At 43.3% G+C, this 21,974-nt stretch overlaps 1 protein-coding gene across 2 annotated transcripts in view; it reads left to right on the top strand.

Annotated features, from left to right (window-relative positions):
• Window positions 1–21,974, top strand: part of DPYD (dihydropyrimidine dehydrogenase) — a 368,160-nt gene that overhangs the window by 332,957 nt on the left and 13,229 nt on the right. For both annotated transcript variants that reach the window (XM_075098192.1, XM_075098193.1), the window contains one exon: window positions 20,183–20,326. In XM_075098192.1, the coding sequence (XP_074954293.1) occupies window positions 20,183–20,326 (144 nt within the window). The remainder of the gene's footprint in view (window positions 1–20,182; window positions 20,327–21,974) is intronic.

The following is a 21,974-nucleotide window of genomic DNA, read 5'->3' as shown; positions in this document are numbered from 1 at the left end:
GCCCCTTTCTCTGGACACCTGGCACGGAAAACGACGCGGTTGCTCTCGATAGTGCTGCCCTCTTTTTCCTGTTCGGAGGTGAATAATACACCAAACGGTCATCTTGAAGGTGAGCAGTAGGAAAGTCTGCTGACTTGCGTGGTGTAGCTTACCTGCATTCTCCCAGGCAAAAGTTTGTGCAGCTCAAAGTTTTCCTTCCAATTTGTGGGCGCTCTTTCCCCTCCAAAATCAGCTGCAGTACCACACATCGGACCTTTCCCCGTGGAAAGAGTCTCTCAGAAATAGTTGCGCACAAGTTCAGAGTGTTCCAGGGCTTTCTCTCCCACGGGGGCTCCACAGTGGCTGGTCTGGCTCGCCCTCCGTGGCCCTCCTGCCGCCCTCTGCCCGTCTTGCCCTGCGAGTCCCGGCCCGGGGGATGCTCCGTACGAGCCGCCCCGCACCACGAGCCCTGCTGCGGGGAAGCCTGGTGACCCTCCCGGCCCAGCCCTGACCGCTGCATGTAACGCGTGCTGTGAAGGAGGCAGGCTGGCGATGAAAATTTTATGTTGTGGTGTTTGTCTGGGCTTAAGTTCTTTTTGAAAGATAACGCGTAGCTTGGTGATCCGCGCTGGAACCAAGCTGCTGCTTATGAAGTGAACTCAGCCAAAAAGTTCAGCTTTGCACCCCTGGTGGCTTTTATATCCATAAGAAGGGTCAAAAAAGTCTACTGTAAATTTTACTGTGATCTATTATAGCTGATGGTGTCTTAAATTATTCTTCACTCCTTATCACAGCAATCAGAAACTTCAGATAAAGGTTGGAACCCGCTTGGCTTTGTCTCGCTACAGGGGTACGTTCTTTTCCCCAACTTACAAGAAATAAGGAGTCGTTTAAGACATACAAAGAATATGGCAGGGAACTCAGAGTGCCTGTGTCTGGTTTTCATGGGGGATGCTTGAAAGGAATTAGACTCTTTTCCAGGGGAAACTTACGGCACACCGCTTGCGTATCAATTAACAACGACGAAAGTGGTAAATTAAAATTGCAACACCAATTTGATTTTTAGCTCTGCTTTGCATTTATATAGAAGGATTTATTATTACTGTGATTTACCTTCTGCTAAGAAGTAAAAGCAAGGAAAGTATGAAGCGGCAGCAGTTGTGGTTGTCTTCTGGAAAACTTCAGCTTGCAGAAGGCGCAGCAGCGTGTCTGCTCGGAAACCAAAGCTGCCGCGGGCACACCAGGCCATCCTCCCTCCGTTTTCTAGGCTGGATTCCCAGCATTTTCCGGCGCAGCGGTTCAGCTGTAAGGTTCAGCACACGCTAAAGGAAAGATCCATCTTCCATCTCAGATGAAGCACCGACCTCCTGTATGGCCTCCGCTTTCTATTTTCCTTTTGCTTCCCCGGCTCCCCGCGTGTGCTGGCGATGAGGAGCGCTGGTGGCGGGGAAGCCTGGATGGGCTGTCCCAGCACAGAATAGCAAACCAGCTCTTGGCTCCCTCCTTCAGCGCCGCCGGAACCGAAGATCCTTTGTAATTTACGTGCTAGCATAAACCCCAGGGGAAGACTATACTCCATGACTCCATTCGCTTTTTGTCCTGGCTGGATTTCCAGCAATGCTCTTGTTACAGCACCGCTGCGCGAGGGGGCTGGGTTGGCTTAGGGGCACATTCACGGCTGTGGAACAAGCTCCCGCAGGACCTAAGGCTCAGTGAGTGCCTCTGCCTTCCACCCTCAGAGTGAAAGGCACCTTTCCAGCTTTGCCTTCTGTATCCGTGTTGCCGCTTGCTTTTGTTTTTACAGGAAGGGGATTACTAAAATCTTACCAAAACAAAGCAGCCTGTCCCGTACGAAGAATGAGGATGAGAGAGTAGGTGAACCGCGAAGATAGGTGGAGTTCGTTAGTTAATAGACACTGCTGGGATATTTTAATGATGAAGGTGGCATAAAACCTTTGCAAGGGAAGGCAACAATGGGAAGCAAGTGTCCGTTTTATCTTGTTTCTTTTGTCTTCTGGAACAGAAACAGAGACACCGAGAGGCAGGCTCAAGAAACCTAATTAAATACTGAAAGGAAATGAAAATGAGTTCCCAGTTCTGTTGCCCAGGCTGGTCCTGTGCGTATTCAATTTGTATTATTTTCAGAAAAAAAAGTAAGACATTATAACCAGAACTCTCAAGGCATTGCTCATCCTTGAAGAGAGGAACTAAGTGTCTGGGCTAGTCTTCAGATGTGATCCGTGTTCCCAGTAGTGTCGTTAGGTACCTGCCAAGTATTTGGCATATCTCAGATCGGTTTCATTGTTCTACAAAGGAGTCAGCAGACTCCCAAATCCCCTCGTTTCTGTTGGGGAAATGTTTAAAGACTTTGAAGCAAAGTTTTCCTAAGGAAAAAAAAAAAAAAAAAAAAAAAGAGTGATAGGAAATTATATTACATAAGCTGAGTTCCCGTGGAAGTAAGCATCAAAACTTTTTACAGCTGTTATTTCACTCAGAAAGGAGTGCGAAATCAAAATATTATGATGTTATGATCTGTCTGTACCAGTATCTGTGTCACTGACACCAGTTAAGGTGTCGAAAAGAAAACTTTATAGCATCCGGAGGTTACTTCGCTTCCTGATTAAGGCTACAGCAGCATTTCGCAGAGGGTGGAGGGAAATCTGTGTGGTCTAAAGTAGCTGTGGAAGGGAGAAATAGTTTATTTTAAGGACACACCTGGTGCAGGAGCTTGCTTTAAGACTTGGTTGAAGATACAGCTCATACTTCTGCCCATGCTGGGACGTTGTTTATTTTCTTGGCTTTTTAAAGCGGTATTTGTAGTTCTGTTTTTGCAAAAACGACAAAAGAGATGTCCTTAAAAAACCGCAGTGGTATCTGTGATGGGCAGCTCCACACTAGGACATGTTTTTTGCGGTTATGCATTAAGGTTTGTAACTAGAGTTCCAGAAAGTCCCTGATGACAGAGAATAGCATTTATTGAAACTAGTTGGATGTTGAACTGCTTTACTTCCTTCTGCCTGGGCACTGACATCAGCGGTGACTGGATTCCTGTAGGCACCTGACTTCAGAAAGGAGAGGTACGCCTGCACTTTCATATTAAACGTGCCCGGGAATATTCCTCGGTGCTTAGGCCAGCTGGCACCGAGCAGCCTGCGCCGACGATCAGAAGCTGTTAGTCTCCAAAGCAGGTTGGCTGCAGGCAGGCTGCCTGCTGGGAATGGCTCCTGCAGCACGCCGGCTTCCAAAGCCTCTCCAGGCGCTGCCTGGGACGCTGAGAGTCAGCACAGGCCAAAGGCGGGCAAGAAAATGTTGTAACGCTGTGTTCGGATACATGACAACATCCTCGTGCCCAGGAACGCTCCCAGGCGCTCATTTACTACCGTGGATATAGACTGAGTGTCTTGCAAAAGACTCCAAAAAAAAAGGCGGGGGGGAAACCAAACCAGAAAGCAATGATTATGGTAATACGTGAGTGGGCATGAAAGATGGAGAGACGGACAGAAAAATGAGCTATATTGGATGTTAGTGAAAACTGCGCTGGGGAAAAGAGCTCTCACAGCCTGAGGCTCCAAAATCAAGAAAACCGGTGAGAATTTTAAGCAAATCTCGAGAAATATCTTAGAATGTAATGTAAGATAATATAAATGTGTGCCTAATATACTTAGTTTTATATGGTGCCGCTAATATAGATGTGTATATAGCTGTATATACGTATTACCCTAGTGTGGACAGCCTGAAAAAAAATAGCTTGCCTTCTTTCCGAATGGTATAAAACAGCCAACGCACGAGTTCGTTGCATCCTAATGGGTGAGTTCGGTTCGTAGGCGGGACAAAGTTGCAGTGATTCAAACGAGAGCACTCAGAAGCTGTGTTTACATTAAGGAGCGGTGCGGACAAATAGGCCACATAGGTTCTGCAGAAGGAGGTGGTTGGTGCTGCAGACTGGTGTCCGCACAATATGCGTTCCAGGGCTTTTTTTACTGTGTAAAAGCTCTAGTCTGGTCTCACGGGCTAAATGCCCATTAGCAGCTGGAGCTCATTTCAGGTGCGCTCCTGGAGCACGCATTCAGGTTTCATTTCATCCAAAATAAATCCCGGTTTGCGCTCTCCGAGACTGCTCTGCCCTAAGAAGCGAAGTGCAGTATGTGGGGATAATCAGGAGATTCACTTCGGAGGTTTGCTCCTGAGCTAAACTAAACCACTAATGTAGAGGCACCTGGAGAGCTCATGCAGCAGCATTACAGCAATGCAGAGCTAATGTGCACAATTAGCGAGCGAGCTGAGGCCAACCACCAGTGGAACAGAGACAGAAGCCGCCAACTGCTCTGAAAAGAAAATGTTTGCAGAGACAAGGAAAAATTTTGTGCAAATCTAAATGCATTAGCACAAAGCGGAGAAGGAGGAAAATCTACTGGTAATTGTCTCGCATATGGGGTTCTTTGCATTGGCAAGAAAATTGTTTTGCCAAAGCTTGCTTACAATAGCAAAAAGAAAAAAAAAAATGCACCGCATCGGGAAAACAAACTGACTCAGAAAATGTGATTTTGCACATATCTGGCTTTGATGCGCTACACAAGAGCGAACATAAACTTTCGGTGCCATTTGCACAAGCATGAACTTTAAACTAAGAGCAGCAGCACGAAAGCAGAGAAGGGCTTGAATGTCAGCTGGGCAGTTGAACGTCAGTAAATGCTAGATAACAGAGGCTTCGCTGGCGTTCTGTGAGAATCTGAAGCTGCTGACAAAAACGTACAGCGTATTACACAGTAGAACAATCAAAATACCAGCAGGACAACGTAAATTACTGAGAAAAGTTGTCGATTTAAAATACCAGGAAATACAGATGAATTACAGTCACCGAATGAAGTGAATGAATGAGGCATGTGACTAAACTGGGGCAAACAATTCATAAAAGTTAAATACAAAAAGTCAGAAAACTTAGCTCAAATAGGTAGTAACCTGTAAGACCCCTGTAGCAAAGTACCTACATGGTGTTTTAAAGGTCTGGGTTGCCTTCTAGGCAGGCGAGAGCTGGAAACAGATAGCGACGCAGCCAGGAGAGCGCTTGCTTAATAGAATATCCTCCGCACTCAGAGAAAAAAAGAAAAAAGCAATAAGGCAAGTGAAAGTAAGGAGGGCATAAGTCTCATTGCTGAGGTTTTCCAGAGCCACAGGTCAGATGGGCAGCAAGCCAGCCGTAGAGAAGATGCGACGCTGTACATATGCACAGTCTTTTAGCAATTTAACAAGGCATTATACAGACCTGCCGGTGGTAATATGCTTTCCATCTTCAAAAAGTAAAAGTAGTTTCAGTTTCTGACTCAGTACTCATATAGTTGCAAATGTATTCGATGTAAGAATTAAAGAAAGTAACTACCTCGATACCTTTTGAGCATCCAATAGGGCAGATACAGGTGGAAGAAAATGCAATTTGGGATCAAACCTGTGGTAGAAGGATGCCAACAGTATCGGCAAGAAGAACTAACGGGGCTGGCTGGGATCGCTGCCACAGCTGTATAGATGCAGAAACAGGACGGCAAAAGCTGTAGCTGCTCGTGATTACATTCTCATTTATCTGCTTGAAATGACCAAGGCAATAAATCTAAAATGAAATAAAATGAGGTGAAATTGCATTTGACTCCTGGAGCACTGGGATAATTGCTGACCTCCCAAAGGCTATTACCCAGCTCCTAAAAAGTAAAAACCATGCAGGATAGACCCGCACCTGAAAACGGGTAAGTCAGTTTGGAGATTAGTGGGATTCATAAAGCACCTCACAATACTTTTCCACGCTTTTCAGACCTGTACAGTCTCCTGAGGTGATTACTAACCAAAACCACGCTATGAATAAAACTGCTTTAATTCATGGAAGTCTTCTCATATATAAAGGAGCTGTACAAAACATCCCACGGTGCAGCGTTGCAGCATGTAAATGCTGGCGGCCATCGTATCGCACAAGGCAGGGCGGGGGAGGCACTACTGTGTGCGTGAGGCGTATGTAGAGCACAACTCCTCCAAAAAGGCTTCCACATCCACCAGCAGAGTGTAGGAGCAGCCCAGCTGAGACATGCTGGAGTAATGTGTGCAAGTGAAAACTTCAATCCTTGTGTTTTAAGGGCAGGAAACTCTACAAAGTGACCATCAATTCTTAGAAAGCATTTTCTAAAGCCAGGACTAGCAACCCCTCAGTAAGCACAAGGAAATGCTGCTAAACTGGGGCTACAGGAGGACCTCAAAGGAGTGTCCGAACAAGGCAAAAATTTAGCATCAGCTCGTGCCCGTCCATCTTCCACGTGGGCCGCAGGAGCAGGGAGAAGTCCCGTCACCTCCTGGAGTGCTGCGACCCCCGTGGGTAAGTGGAACTGTACAGTACGTGTTCAAGTTACAGCACCCAGCTCACGGGGCAGAAACGCCGCTGGGCGCCTGTCGAAGCTATTCTGGGGCAGAATCCTCCATTCCAAAGGATGACTGTCCCGGAGAGCGTCAGGCTGTGCCGGTGGTTGCATTACCCCTGGAAGAAACATAGGCCTAACTGAAAGGAGGGACCTAACGACTCACTGCATTCTTCATAGACGTGGAGGAAAAGTAGAGCAAAGGGCTTGATTTCAAACCAGAAATCTCAGACCTTTGCTGTATTCGTCAGACTTCTGCGGCTCAGCAGTCGTTTTGCAGCGGTCGCTGCAGATGGTGCGATCAGGATCGGGCACTCTGGCAGCCCCACCACCAAACTGCATTTGGAGACAGCGGAGCCTGGGCTATTTGTTGCTCATTCATGCGCATAACCTGGGAATAAAAGTCTAGTCCGCTTCTCATCACTGCTATCACTGCTGTCGCCTTGCAGCAAGTTGAATGGCAAAACAGAGCCGAGAACTGAAGTTGCAATTTTTTTAAAGAAAGCAAAGAGGAAGGCATCCTCTAGTGGAAAAATGGCTCTGGCGGTAGCCTGGTGTGGTGCTGATGGCAGGACACGCGTGTTCCTCAGCGTCACCTGCCTCTGGGACCATTGCGGCTGGCAAAGGGGAAAGGGAGAACAGGAGGAAAAGAAATCGAAGGGCAATGCTATGATCAGCAGGCGAACAACCACCAAAAAATGTCCCAGGACTCTGCCGAGATCAAACCTTTTCCTCAAGATACATCACGAACGTGAGTGCAAGCCCCCCACGTTGAAGAGACGCTGTAAGTTGTCTAAAGCAGGAGTGGGCGAGTGTATTTTCGAGTCCTACCCCAATTGTCTGCGCCATATGAGCCGGAGGCAAAGATATGGGCAAGGAGGCACCTGTTTCCACCAGGGGCCTGGTCAGTGGGACACAAACTGATGAACATGCCGTTGACAAGCTTTGTGGGTGACGTCTCAAACGCCACACCGCCGCAGCCGCTGCGCCGCGGGCAGTCTCTTCGCAGAAAATGCCCACCCAAGAGTTACGCTGCTTGCAGGTTCCGTTTTGAGCAGTATTGAGGGTGACAAAGCAATCCTCCGAACCCAAGTTGCCAAGAGAGTTGAGTTGGAATTATTTTTTTTCCCAGTAATAGGCACTAAGTTTTGTATGCGCTGTTTCTGAGGTTAAGGATGGAGAGCAGCTTTATTCATGTTCAACAATGCCATCTCAGCCAAACATAACCGAGGGGCGTCACCACAATGAGCTTGCTTATTCCTGCGTAAACACATTTATGTGTAGGAAATTCAGGGAACTCTGCTTCAGAAAAGTGGTTGGAAGAAAATAATCCATCTGGGTGAAGGATTAAAGGCTGGAGTGAGGCGCGCTCTCTCACTTCTGAGGTCTGAGCACAGAAAAATGTTTGCCTAAGCCTGCAAAATGTTTGCCTAAGCCTGCAGAGAGCCTGGGAGAGGCTGAGGGGCACGAGCCGCCCCTCAGTCGCGTCACCGTCAGCGCAGGCAGCAGCCTGGGGCGGCACGGGGGGCAGTGGGGGATTCGAGGGGTTGCTGCCGCTGCCCAGGAGAGCCCCGCCGTTCCTCACTCTGTTGCTCCCAATCACAGCTTTGCTCCTTCTCCTTCCCCTTGCCCGGTCAGCGGGTGCTCCAGCTCCTCACCAAGCATTTCCAAGGGTGTGGGAGGGCAACCCTGCTCTCTATCGCCAGCAAAATCAAGTGCTGCTTAAATTCTTCACAGCTGCGAGCTGGCTTTGTGCCACGGTTATCCGTGAAGCCCACCCAGCTTAAGCTGCGTTTTGCTACCCTCCCTAGTCTCCCCGGCCGCCCCACTCCAGGTGCACACCTGGTAGGAATCGGTCCGTCCTGCTGCGGTGTCGTGGCTGCTCGGCGTGGTCTGCACACGGATAGAGCGGGTGTTTGGGAACAGACCTGGTGCTCGCGCAGGACCGCTTGCTGCATCTTCTCTGGAGGCAGGAAATGGTCCCAGCCTTGCGAGGAGAAGCAGCAAGCCTCTCCTGTGTGGCGACCGCTCCTGCCTTTGTAAGCTGCTCAGGCTGAAGCTCTCCTAGGGGCTTTATCCATCAGAGTACACAGCAGCCCTATAAAATACGGAGGAAAAAAAGGCAGGCAGACAGACGACATGGATTATCTATAATAATATAAATTATGTCATCTGTGACCTTTATAGCAGCAGCACTGTTGTAGACTGCATTAATGTAGAGAAGCTGCACGAAGTAGAAGATTTTGTTTCCCTTTCTGTCTTATGGTCGAAATGGCTATCGATGATTTTTCCTGAGCTGGAGATTGAGCCACTCTAACTATCTGGCATAACTTTAACAAGATGAATTGTGTCAGGAAATAAAAATAATTTTGTTTTTACAATTTAAATGAGGGTGAGGTATTTAAATATGGCAGGTTTTTGAGTGGCAAAGCTCTGTAGGGCTTGCGTGATCGCTCATCCATGAAGAGGTACGTTATCTGGAATTATCTGCATGCAGAGCAGCTGAAGACATGACAGTTTTTTCAAACAACCCGAGAGAGGTGTGCACTCTACACTCCATTTTATCTTTCATCGGGCACCTGTAACTCCTGTGATGAAGTCAGGTAGGACCATGACCAAAAGGTGGGTTGGTTGTGGTCAGCCAGTGAGGCACGGTCCCGGTCCTCCCCGTCGCTGCACGGAGGCTTAACCTCCGTCAGTGTAACTACTTGCACGTTTAAGGGTCAGCTGGTGCGTAAAAGCTGGTAGGATCCGGACAGGAGTTTCATCGCAAGTATAAATTATGTAGTTTGTTGTGCCTTGCCAATGCTTTTGACCTGCAAAATAGCCCAATGAGTACACAGGGCAAAGCGATACGTGAAGGAAAGGTTCATGTATCTCCACTGTGTATCCGTAAGGAGCACATAACTAGTGGAAAAGTGGACAGCCTGTGGAAGCAATATGTGATTGTGGTTATGTTCAATAGCAGAGGGCAAGCTGAATGCGTAGAGTCGCAAGCCTAACTGTGCATACAAATCAGTGAAGTCTTGTGGTAACAAGATGATCGGAGCTCATTTTAAAGCTATTACAGTAATTTAAAGGAAGATAGTTTTTAAAACTACAGTGATGTATGCCTGTGATCTGTATTTCTAATGATTTGCGTGTTAGATTTTTAAAACTCAAATTCTTCCTGTGATTGACTTGAGCAAAAATCTAATCAAATTAGCATTTTAGAATATATGACCATTGTAATGCATTTTCAGAATATAATGAGACTTTAGATATTACACTTTAGCTGTTATAAAGACAGATAAATATGCAAGAGAGGCACTGTGGGGCACTTGGAAGGTTGATTCTAATGGGTGCTTTTCTGTTTGTCTACATTAGGTTTTTGTATAGCATCTATTACTTTGGTACCTACGCGTTGACATCTCCTCGCTGCTTGGTGGTGATACGGGAAGCATTTATATCAGTTTAGTCGAGGTATCACTTTCATAATGCTCTATTGATATTTTATTCATAAGTTTGCTACAATATTCATTTAAAATAGTTTAGCAATTACTTAATTCTTTTCTGTTTAAAAAAGTTTTAATAACTTCAGATGATCCGAATTCTTCATCATCACTTTCTTTCAGTGGACGATTCCAGTTTTCCCATCTGGCTATGTTCTCATCATTTATTTTTTTTTTAATTTCATATGTTACGTGTTGATTTGTCACGTGTTCAAAACTGTTGGAAGGCCTTAACCAAACCAGAATACCCCAGCTCTTCATGGGAGAGCATTCAGCACTTGCTCATCCTACCTCTCGCCAACTGAAGTGGGAGTTTTGACTGTCTAGGGGTGGAAGCACTTACTATTCATGCCAGAACTGTTTGTGTTATGACTCTTAGCATGAGATTTAGTGACTTTTGGTTATTGAGGTGATGATAAAAATCATTGTAGTATTGAGTTTGAAGACTCTAAAAGGCAATGGTAGGCTCCTTGGTCATAACTGCAAGAGTTGACTAGAGCTCATTTGTCTGCACTGAATACTTTACATTTAAATTAGGATTGTGTGAAGCAGAGATGGAAGGATTACTGTGTGAGAGAGATGAATGAGCGAAAGCATTGTAGTCTGTGCAGAAGGAGGATAAGTACTGTAGTTCATCTGCCATAAGAGATGGATTACAATGAATCTGAAGTGGAAGAAGGTTTGCTTAGGAATTATTCGCAGTGGTTTGCATTTAAGTAATCTATTAATGCAATAATATATATACATATAGTTATGTGACTAGTAATCTACCAGGGGAAAGTGGATTTTATTTCTGGATATATGGAGATGATATGCTGTTCGCAGTATAGGCAAGTCGGTAATAAACCTGGAGCTTCCCTGTGAAAAAATACATCAAAACAAAAAGTCAGGATAATCAAAAATCAAACAACAAAACAAAAATCCACACAGCTTCCAGCAGATGGAAGAAGTGTACGGTCTTACCACTTGTGCAAGGTTTAACTGCTAGCAAAAAGTATTTGATAGGTAAATTTGCAGCTAAAACACACATAGCAGTGGTGAAGATGGGCTTGTCTTTGCACATCGCGGCAGCGGTGGTTATTGTACTGAATGTACTCGAAGCTTCAGAGAGTGGCTTTCAAAATCTTCGTTTCTTCCAGAGAGCGGCCGGAAGAGGTGGTTTCTGGCTGCCCTCTCTGCCTAGTCTCCCATTCCCCTGACAGCACAAATTTGACGGGCATGACTGATTAGACTGTATATTTTATTTTATATGGCCACGGTGCAAACATAGACTTTCTATGTTTAAGTAGTGCAGGGTGTCTAGAGCTGTAATTCCCCCCGGAAGATGCTGGAAGGGAGTGTGGGAGAGCTAAGGAGGGTGTAGATACCGTGCATTTGACCTCGTTCTGCCCACAGGGTATATTTGCCCTCGACTGCGTGGTAGCGTCAGGTTGCTTGAGGAGCTTTTGAACAGGTTCATGGGGGTCACGTAGGCAGTTTAAATGCAGCTTCCCAGGGCTTCACTGTTCTAGAAACAGGGTTAGGCTGCTCCTGCTACCTGACCCAGCTCATTTAGCACAAGTGGAATTAGCAAATTCACCACTCACCTTGCTGGGTCAGCAGCATCTATGATTGACACGTCGGTTGGTAAGCACTAATGTAGCCAGAGCAGCGGGGATATTCATGCTTTCTCATAGCTGTAAGAAAAAGATTTCTTTTTCCCTTTTAGTATTCTAGCTAGCACCTCTGAAACCTCTTTGAGAGGACCTAGAAAACAGGCAGTCATTAGGTACTGCTAGAGTTCAACCTCCTCAGTACGTGTACCCCCGGGAAGAGGACGGTTAAACCCAAAAAACCAGATGATTTTAAGGTTGTTCTGAACAGCTCGATTACCAGCCAGCTTGGAGGAGAAGGTGGGTAGAAGTATCTACCAATGGCATTTTTTCATATTATCAGCTAATTTACAACACGGATACGATAAGTGCATAAGCTGAATGTATGGCTATATACACACTATGGTGTATAGATACACATGGAAATGTGAGTACTGGGCTGATGCATTTTTACTTCTGCACCGGTAAAATACAAAATCTTGTTTGCACCAAGTTTTTTTCCAATACTAAGGCTCAGCTGATACCGATCCACGGTTCCTAAACGCTTTTGAATACATTTATATTTGCTTGCCTGTCAGATATTTGTTAATAGCCGTTCTGCTGACATCTTTGTTACGCTGCTGCTTAGCTGACAGAATTTCATCTGCATAAATGGGTGGAAAGTCCTTTCCTCGCATGTCCAACAAACTGGAGACAAAGTGCCTGCCAATGTTTTAATTTCTTTTGCATGTTCTGGTTAGAGAGTGAGAAGAATGCTTTCACTCCACGGTGTCATGAATATGGTAATCTATGGAAATCACAGAAAGCAGGTACTTAAGTTAAGCACATACTGTACTACAGGAATCCCTGATGAATTCAAGTCTCTTCTGTTTAGAGAAGATGTTGTTGTCTATTAAGTGACAGACTGCCAGATGTTCATGAAGTAGCACAGTAATGTGTATCAGTATCTTCTTTTCTTCACCCCAGAAGGTAACATTTTCTTTATCATCTATGTCATCCTGGCTTTTGATTGTAAATGTCTAAGCTTGCTTCAAATATTAACTCCTTTTTGTTTTATTGATGAATATTTCATGACTTCAGTACATTTGTAGAATGTAAGTTTTTGCTGCACTACAGTAAGCCTATAATCCTGAAATCTCTTCCTTCACTTGGTATATATAAGCTGCTAAAAACCAAACATTTGAGGTAGAACATGAAGAATAATTTGTTCATGATTTTGAGCTAGTAGAGAAAATTTTGGCATGAAGGAAGATATAATTGTTATTTTAAATAACGTTTTTATCTGCACACTCAAGCATGGTCCTGTATATCTCGTGGTGAGGTCACAGCGATATGTTTTGCTGGAAGATGCATCACTGTTCTGTTTAGTCTCAGAATTACTGTAGGGCTGGGGGTTAGCTCACCCGCTTTAAATAATCATGGTCTAAAGAGCGGGCAGAATAGTTGAGTAACTAAATGCAATGGTATACACGCCCGCAGCGTGGGGAGCAGAGGTTACAGGGACAAGTATATGTGCAGTAATTACAGCTTATTGAGACAGCGCTGTTTACTAAGCAAATAAAAGTTCCAAGAAAAAAAAATCAAAATAACTGAAAGGCAGAGTTCATTTTTTTTCTGAAGAATTGTTGTGTTCTGTCCTTTATTTTGAAGGGATTTCCACATCATTACAGTCAGCGAGGCCAGTAATGTTTCAGCTCTAAGAAAAAGAGTTGTGAGAATGTGTGAACCCTTTAAGGGTTTACAAGGGACAAATTCTCTGCGGCTTCTTGCTAATGTAACCGCAGCGGCTCTGGGGCTGGAACAACTGGTGTTGGCCCAAGAAACTCACTATCAGATGGAAACTGATAGAGCAAAGTATCCCGTCCTCTCTGTGTCATATTGCCCACCCACATGCCGTGGGCAGGACTCTCGCGGCATTCCCTGCTGGAGGGCTTGACATGAACCCTGCTGCCTTTGGGGTGACTCCTTCATTCGAGGGGCCATGCAGTGTATGGGAAGGGCCCATACGTTAACATTGCCAGACTGACACAGAGAAGAGCAGCTATTTAAGAGAATTTAGCTTTGAATATCTGAAAGAGTAAGAACATCTAAAGCAATAAGAATTAGCAGCCTCACTTTCTCCATTGCCGTACCTACATAGTTTCCATTAGTTATGCAGCTGACCCAATGAGAGGGGAAAGCTTGTGCAAAACATTCTCTCCCTGTATCTGTGAATATGAATGTGTGCGTTATTTGCCACCTTCAAAAGAACAGAATTCCGTTTTTGGCTTTATTGTTGCATTGGTTTTTTTTTTTTTCCCATAAGGAGCACAAGCTGCCTTGACATCGTGACAAGATTTGTTGTTGTTACTGTTGCTGTTCTTTGGTAGCGCGACTTTTGTGTTTTCTTCCTCTGGAAGTGTTGGAGTCATGTTTTATTGTATTCTCTGGGAACAAGGAAGAAAGCAGATACCACTTCAGGAAACTTTAGTAATCTTCTTTGTTGTTGTTGTTGTAAAGTTGCAGGAGGGTGGAGGCAGACCGCTGAATGGTAACTGTCGCGCAGTGTCAAGGCCACACGTAGGTGCAGCATGTAATAAGGGTTCTAGGATATATGCAGCCATTTTGAGCACATTAGACTTTAGAAAGAATAAACCTGAAGGATTCAGAAGCAACTGGAAAAAATCATTAAAATTGAAACTGCTTTCTCTGGAAAACTTTATACATCAAATATAGAAGTTTTCCACATGAACGAATGGGGGTCAAACATTACTAAAACCTTTGTGCTGAGGGCATATAAAATGACCCATACAAACCTGATTTAAATTCTTGTAGCTCCTGGGTGAGGGCAGCTGCCTACCTTGCTTAAATGTTAATGTTTCCCTTACCTGATTGCCTTTCCATACCATGCTCCCACTTTCAGGGGTCCTGCTTCACCTATTACCCTCCTCAAAACTATTCATTCTTGTCTGCAGTCTTCATAGCTTTAACTGTGTCTGAGGTAGTCACTTGGATGTGTAGCCTCCCAAGCTATTTCACTCTTAGCTTTTACCCACTCACCTGCTTGTGTCCCCGGTTCTCTGAAGCCAACAAGAAACCTTCCCAGATGTAGTCTTGCCAAGGCAGCGAAGGGACGAAGCCTGGCTTTTTCTGCAGGCTTGTGGAAGAGAGTGGTATTTCGGGAGGATAGCTACATCAGCTACAGATCAACTGTTCTTCATAGGAAAGGAATAGTCAGTATGGTTTTATGAACAGAAACCACATGTGACCAACTCGATAGCCTACTGCAATGGGGTGACTGACTTGGTAGATGAGAGGAGAGCAGTAGGTGTTACCTCTAGCAAGGCTTTCAACACTGTCTCCCATAGCATCCTCATGGACAAACTGATGAAACCTGCTGTAGCCGACCCTGCTCTGAGCAGGGGGTTGGACTGGGTGGTCTCAAGACACTCTTTCCAATCTCAACCACGCCGTCATTCTGTGAAAGCAGTTGGCCACCTTTGTCCTTTGCAATCATTTAGAGAATTTGTATTTTCTCCTCCGTTCTTCTCTCTTCTGAGGGAAAGCTGTTGGTTAAGTAATCTCAGAGAAAGATCTGTTCAGAAAAACTAGCCACAGAGAAGGAAGATTAAGAGCCACCTCTTGTTTGATTTGTAAAACACGCTAGCGTTTTATAACACACTAGCGTTTGCTGCTACGTGGCAAAATTTTGGTGTGACAATTATCCATCCCTTTTCATAGCTATAGAGTGGGCCTTTGTTTGGTGCATCTCTACTGCAACCAGTATAGAATATTTCAGCAGAGCAATCTGAACTCTCTTTTAGCAGTTTGGTTTGTCAGACGTTTTTCAGTCTTCATTCTTGTTCTCATCTAGGTTTGCTATGTGCAAGCAGAAACATCTACACTTGAAAAATGTGAAGTATGTGAAATAAGACAATTTGGCTTCAGTTCTATTTCCGGATTCATGAGAGACATTGCTGTGTCCCGTAAAATTGTTTACATGTTGAAAGTGCACGGGAGGAATTTAGAGAATGACTGCATGCATGTCTTCATACCTCAGACTGGAGGCAACACTCAAGTATAAAAGAAAGTGGGTAATGACATTACATTCAATGTGGGGAATTCTTCACACGTGAGGGGAAAGGTATTTTTGAACCATGTTGTCTCATAGTGAAATGATACTGCCACCCCAAATTTCCATGAGCCAGTGATCCCTGGAATTGTTTGCGTTAAGTTCTTCCTTTACCTTGCGACCACTGCTCCCTGAAAATAATTTTTATGAAAATTACTCTTTTCCTGCGTTCTTTTTGATGCCCCATTTCATCAGCATATACCAGCAGGATATACTTCAGATCCACTGGAATACTGTGGGAGGCTGTTGCTTATTTTTGGTTTATGATGATACCTAGCTGTGCCAGCTGAAATCTGGGTCTTCTAGCAGTAGATAGCATCCAGCCCCTTCGTAGGCGACAGCTCCCAGATAAGCAACCCATGACTGCATCACGGAGACATAGGTTGGGCTTTCCCAGAATAAGGAGCAGATCAGTTTCAAGGTTAGAAATAAAGCCTGGGTCGTCTGAGGCGTGTTGCACTGCCCTGTTCGCCAGCCTGTCCCCCCAGTTCGGCTACTTGCTGGCGTGCCCATACGAACTGCAGCCATCTGAAGGGGAGGATTTTCTCTACTTTTTACCATTAGGAAACAAGCACCTTTTTTAGTTCATAATATGCTCAATTACCTTTAGATTGATCCATGAATAAATTATAATCAAAACAGACTTATTCACCTTAAAGCTCTCCCGGCTTAAGGTTTCATTGTTGATTCATTATGTTGTCAGTTCTCTATCGGCAGGGTAATGCTTTTTTATATCTGGATAGAGACAGTTTTAGTGGAAGATACTGTTATCTTTAAATGAGTAGGATTTAGCTTTTCTGGTGAGAACAAATTCATCAATGATGAATCCCTGGAGAAACTACTGAAACAAAAATCACAGTGTTGCTGAAGATTTATATAGTTCATCAGTTAAAAGGCAGCTTTTGGAAGTCTGGGGAGAGGAGGAAGGATTTGGATTTCTCCTTTCTTGCTGTAAAATACTCCAGCACAATACTTCGAGCTTCCAGTTTTGTGATAATGCAATTATAAACAATGAAATAATACCACTTAATATATTTATTTTGGCTCTCTTCCTGGTGTTATCCTTCCAATAGAAACACATTGAATTATGGCTATATAGAGACAGATGGATACAAATAATGCAGCTATAGACATCACTGATACAGATATATAAGTAGACAAGAATTATCTAATTACGCTGCTTGTTGCAATCTTCTGAGCACTTGCTATGATCCACATATTCGTATTAACTGTTTTTTCCTAGGCAGATGTTGATATGACAAAGATATCAGTGTATGGAGAGTTTAGTGACATTGGAATATCTGGAAATTAAAAAAAAAACAACAACAAACCAAACATACTGTAGAAAGATTTCAAAAGCAAACAGAGTTAAAGTCACCAAGTTCTGTGCTTCTGCTTTCATTGGGAATTGTGCTATTAAATCCCCCAAGTGCTTAGGAATATATCCCCTACAATGATTAGAGGTGATTTAATTTTAAAGTCTCTTAAATATCCATCGCTCCAGCAGTTATTTCAATGTGTTTCCACATTTGCTATATCCAGTAACTCACTTCATTAAAACATTGTTTGCCATTTCATATGCCCTTTGACTCCAAAACGTTTGAAACCACAGCTCTGAACCATAAGCAGTCTCATCAGCATTCCCTATATCTGTGCATCACTCATAAGGGGAACCATCAATAAGTCCTTCCTAAGCTCCTGAGGCTACATTTTCATGTATTATTTATTGTTATAGGAAAGATTGCTGGTTTTCAGTGTTGTTTGATGAAATTTGGCTTGGCTGCTTGTGAACGACTGGACTCCAAAGACAAAACAACCAGACCATTTGTATGGGCACACGGTCACCTTCTGTTGAGTCAGTAGAAGCTCACTGCATGTGCCCAAGCCTGGACTGAGACCTGGGTGTTTCCTTAATTCTTCTAAATTCCATTTGATCAATTTACTGATGGAAAAACAGCAATGCACAGCAATGACTAAGGTTGGATGTTAATTTTCTAGTTTAATCATCATTTCATTGATTTTTAAAAGATACACATTATATAGTTTAATTTAACTGCATGCATATCATTATGAAACATCTGAATGATGGTACTGATGGCTTTACACGCTTTTCGAAATGTCTGCTGTACGTTCCAGCTAGCAGCTGGTAGATGTGAAATCTAAATACTTCCATCTCACAACTTAGAAAATTCATTAGTTGCCTTTGTAATTCACTGTTCACCCACACACAAAAATGAATTCTTTCCCCATGCTTTTCCTTAGATCACCTATTTCATTTCCGTATACTCGGTATTTCGGTCTGTAGAAATTAAAGAGTGTGTCCATACATTAAGAGAACAGAAAAGTAAAGGATTTATTCTGCAAAGATTTGGCTATTCTTCCCAAAGATGATCTTCAATCAGTCAAGCCATGAACAACTGTCTCCTCTCTCTACTGCTTCAGTTAAAACCTCAGCAAAATTAGCTTTGCTACCTACTCTGAAAGTCAGCAATTCAATTCCTGGCCAGACAGGGAAGAGTCCAAAAAAGCTTTGTCATCAGGACTCCTGCCCTCTCAAGCCCAAAGTTGCTGGCATCAGCACATAAATTATGGAGAGAAAATAGTTTCTCGGTGACACAGCTACTACTTATTCGTAGCCAAAATGTATTTCTAATTGATGCAGCCTAGCAGACATACAAGAACGCTTTTTAGCAAAACTTATATTTTTTTAGATTTTTGCTAAAAGTCTTAGGCTTTCTAAAAGTCATAGATAGAATTGAGTCTCTATATGTGTCCTTTAGAGCCTATTGATCAGGTTGAAATTGGACAAATTCTTCCTTCTACTCATTTTCCTGTTTAAAATAATCCTGTGTTTGCTGTCTTATTTGACTTTGGTGTGGAAGGCCACTACCTTACTGCTGTTTGCAGTAACATTTAAAGCCTAACTTTAAGACATCCTAGAACATTTCCTTTCCAAGATCATGTACGGCAACTGCATAGAGAAGAAAGCTTGTTTGATGTCTGTAAGGAAGCCCTTGAACGTGACATTCAGGAGCAAAGCTCCCATTGAACAGACAAAACAAGGGCCCTTTGCCGGTTGGTAAACTCAGGCTACACCTAGATTTGGAACAGATGGGGTCTGCAACAGCCCTCACAGTTCTGCTCTTGCATTTGCCTAGGTCGAGGCTTTGTCCCAGAGTACGGCTCAGTCCCAGCCTGCAGGAGGGCACCTCCTCCGAGACCACCATGAGACTGCAAGTCTTGTTCTGACCTGAAGTTAAAAAATGTGTTGAGGCCACAAACCAAGTCTCGGAAGCAGGGAAGCACTTCAAGGACCTCAGCCTCTGGCTCTTTGCTCAGAGTGCCAAAAACCTAGCAGCAAAGAAAGCTTTCATTTGTCATAACAAGAAGCCTGAGGTCCCAACGTTGGGTATCGTGACTCACAGAGCTCATTGAGGAATTTTTCTCCTAAGGATTAGCGGAAGAGCAGGGTACCCTCTTCTGGATTTACTTCATTTTAAAAAATAATAATTTCTAAATTTTTAAATAATTCTGGTTTTAAAATTCACATTGAAATTCCCTCTTAAAAAATTGATAACCACGGCAGTACTGTATCTTGTTCAATATGCTCTTTGAGGTTGTATTATTAGCGTGAATTAATGCTAGCAACTGCTGAGGCTATGTATCCCCTGTTACTACCTGCTAGTTTCTGCAGTACTGCAGTAGCTCCTGAACGGGGTTTAGTGAGGTGGATAAAATACTTTTGCAGAATATGGGCCTGGTTTTGGGGTGGGGAGGGCATGGTCTTTTGCATCAAGCAAAAATCCATGTTTCCTACCGTTTTTCATGCCCCTAAATCTGTGCTTGTGGCATGCTGCAGTTGTCCGTATCTCTGCTAGGTGAGCAAAGGGACTTTCTCTTTCAGGAAGCTGGGTGTTTTATGAAATCTGAACCAGCACTTTCATGTTCTTGGGTGAGACATAGGTTTTGCAATTCAGTGAAATCTTCCTCTAGAGTTTGCTTAATTGGGTTCAAGGATTAAATGTTGCAGAAAAGACAGCAAGGGGGACATCGATGTAAATTAGGAGATCAGAATGTGTTTCAGTTCATCTGGTGTTTGTTAGCCTTATGTTGACAGGTCAAGACAGCCTCCTGTTATCGGAATGCAAAATACCTCTTTGTAACCTTTAAAAGTATATATTGATATATTCAGATATCCATACAAATAATCTTCAGCGCTGGTGGAACCCTTCTAAGTAAACTGGTAGTTTTATGATAACTTTCCACACACTACAGAAATAAAGTTACGCTTTTAAATTATTCAACATTATACATTTTTATATATAAGCAAGTATGCAATGGGGAAATATAAGACTGCTGGATGCTGACCTGCAATTCAGCTGTTTTTCTGCGGTGGTATATTAATGTTTTAATATTCAATATATATTTTCAAGTCAGATCCTGTTGATTTTTTTCACTTCTCGCTCTGGTACAGTCTCACTCGTTTCAGGTTCAACTTCCTGAATAAGAAGCCATTTGCGCTCAGCGAGGACGTAGGATCTGGCCCTTGGGATCGGATTCACCTTGTTGCTACACCCACTCATTAAGCGTAATCATGTTTCCTGATCTTTGTTTCAGAAACTACCCAGTTTTGGGCCTTACCTGGAACAACGCAAAAGGATAATAGCTGAGAACAAGATTAAACTGAAGGAACAGAGCATGGCTGCTGTGCATCCCGAGAAAAAGCATTTCATTCCGAAGAAGCCCATTCCAGCAATCAAGGTAACAAAAATACATGCTTACGCATAAGAAATGATCAGCCATCAGGCAGTTGACATGCACAGTCATTTCTAGCAGTTTGAGTTGATTATTACTGCTTTTAAGCTTGTTAGAGGGCATCAAAGACAACTATTTATGCAGACTTTCTAGCTTTTAACCAAAATCGATGGGAAATGATTTGTGATGTACGTGTACAGGTATTTCCCTAATGTCATTTTTCAAAATGAAGATGTTCAGGCAATGGAACGGTAATTGTAGAACAAGGCTTGGGTAACGCCTTGAAGAATGAAGCAGAACTGTTAACAATTTCTTTCAGTTTGAATGCTACAGCATGAGCTCCGTTTTGCATGATACCTTTTGATTACTGACGATGTGCTAAATGCCTCCATCTCTCATGTAGGATCAATGGAAAAGGTTGGCGTTCAGTACATATGAAAGCTGTGTCATAGGTTTTCAGACTGAACTTTTAAAGCTGGAGAATGTTTGTCTAAATAGCTGATCCGCTGTCTACAATGAGTAAATGTCAAGGTGAAAATAAAACCTGTGACCCCATCTACTGCATAATCCATACATTGGAGCTTTTCCCTTCCCTTAGGTAGCCAATAAATGTCAATAAAATGAAACATCAGAAGCTAATTATTCTAGATGCTCATTTTAGACCTTAGACTTCATGTCAGAATAAGAAAAAGAAGCAGGTTTGTGGGTTTTTTTAAATCAGGCTTCTCATGTAGGCCCTTTTATAAAGCAGTGTGTAAATTACCTCTGTTGAGCTTGTTGACTGTCTTCCTCATATATGGTGTGAGAATATCAGATATCTACAGATAGGTAACTTTCACTGTATGATCAGACCTGTAAGAATTCTTGCAAAAATAAGGCCAAACATAAAATACAATATTAGTGGCTCAAAATAACATATAATTCTCAAGGGAATTTTGCAGTTTACCAGCACATGCAGTATTCCGGGCTAAGTTGTAGAACTGCAAAACCAGCCAAGGAGAAATTTTGAGTCATCTTTTTGTTTCAAGTAAATAGTTTGCCACTTCTGTCGACCTCTCTCAGTTTTTTTGGACTGCTTATTTTGGTTTATGTCACGCTATTGAAAATCGCTCCCCTCCTCTTGTGCTGAGGTTCCCTTCTCTATGCACACAAGAATTTCCAAAGAACAGCAATCTACTCTTTCTTCTCCCACTATGATGAGCATTTTCAAAGCCTACTTGACCTCAGAGGTTTTATGGTTCTGTTCTCTTTGCAGGGAGAGTATTGATGTAGGGAAAAAGAGAAAGAAGCAGCAACAGCCAATAACTGCATTTTCAATGAGATATCTTGCTTCTGAAAACAGCAGAAAACCAAAAAACGGGTACCATCCAAAAGCAAATAAACTGAATGATGGAAAAAGTTTAGCAAGAGGGAAAAACAGACATGAAGACTTGAAAAAAAAAAAACCATAAATAAAAACTTGAGGTCAATAATTTATCAAGCCTAACTCCAAGTACAAAAGCAAAAAAGAACCAAGTAGTAGGAGATAGATTAAAAAGAAGAGAAGAGGCCCTACTGCAGGGAAGAGGAAAATGAATTCCCCAAAACAAAAACTTCTGTTTATAAAGACATTGAATACTTTTGTGTGGTGTCTGTGAGGAGCTTCTCAGCCAGA

The sequence above is a fragment of the Phalacrocorax aristotelis genome, chromosome 6, assembly GCF_949628215.1.
Source record: "Phalacrocorax aristotelis chromosome 6, bGulAri2.1, whole genome shotgun sequence".
NCBI classification, from domain to species: Eukaryota; Metazoa; Chordata; class Aves; order Suliformes; family Phalacrocoracidae; genus Phalacrocorax; species Phalacrocorax aristotelis.
Note: the sequence above shows the minus strand (reverse complement) of the source record. Positions and strands in the feature narration are given on the sequence as shown.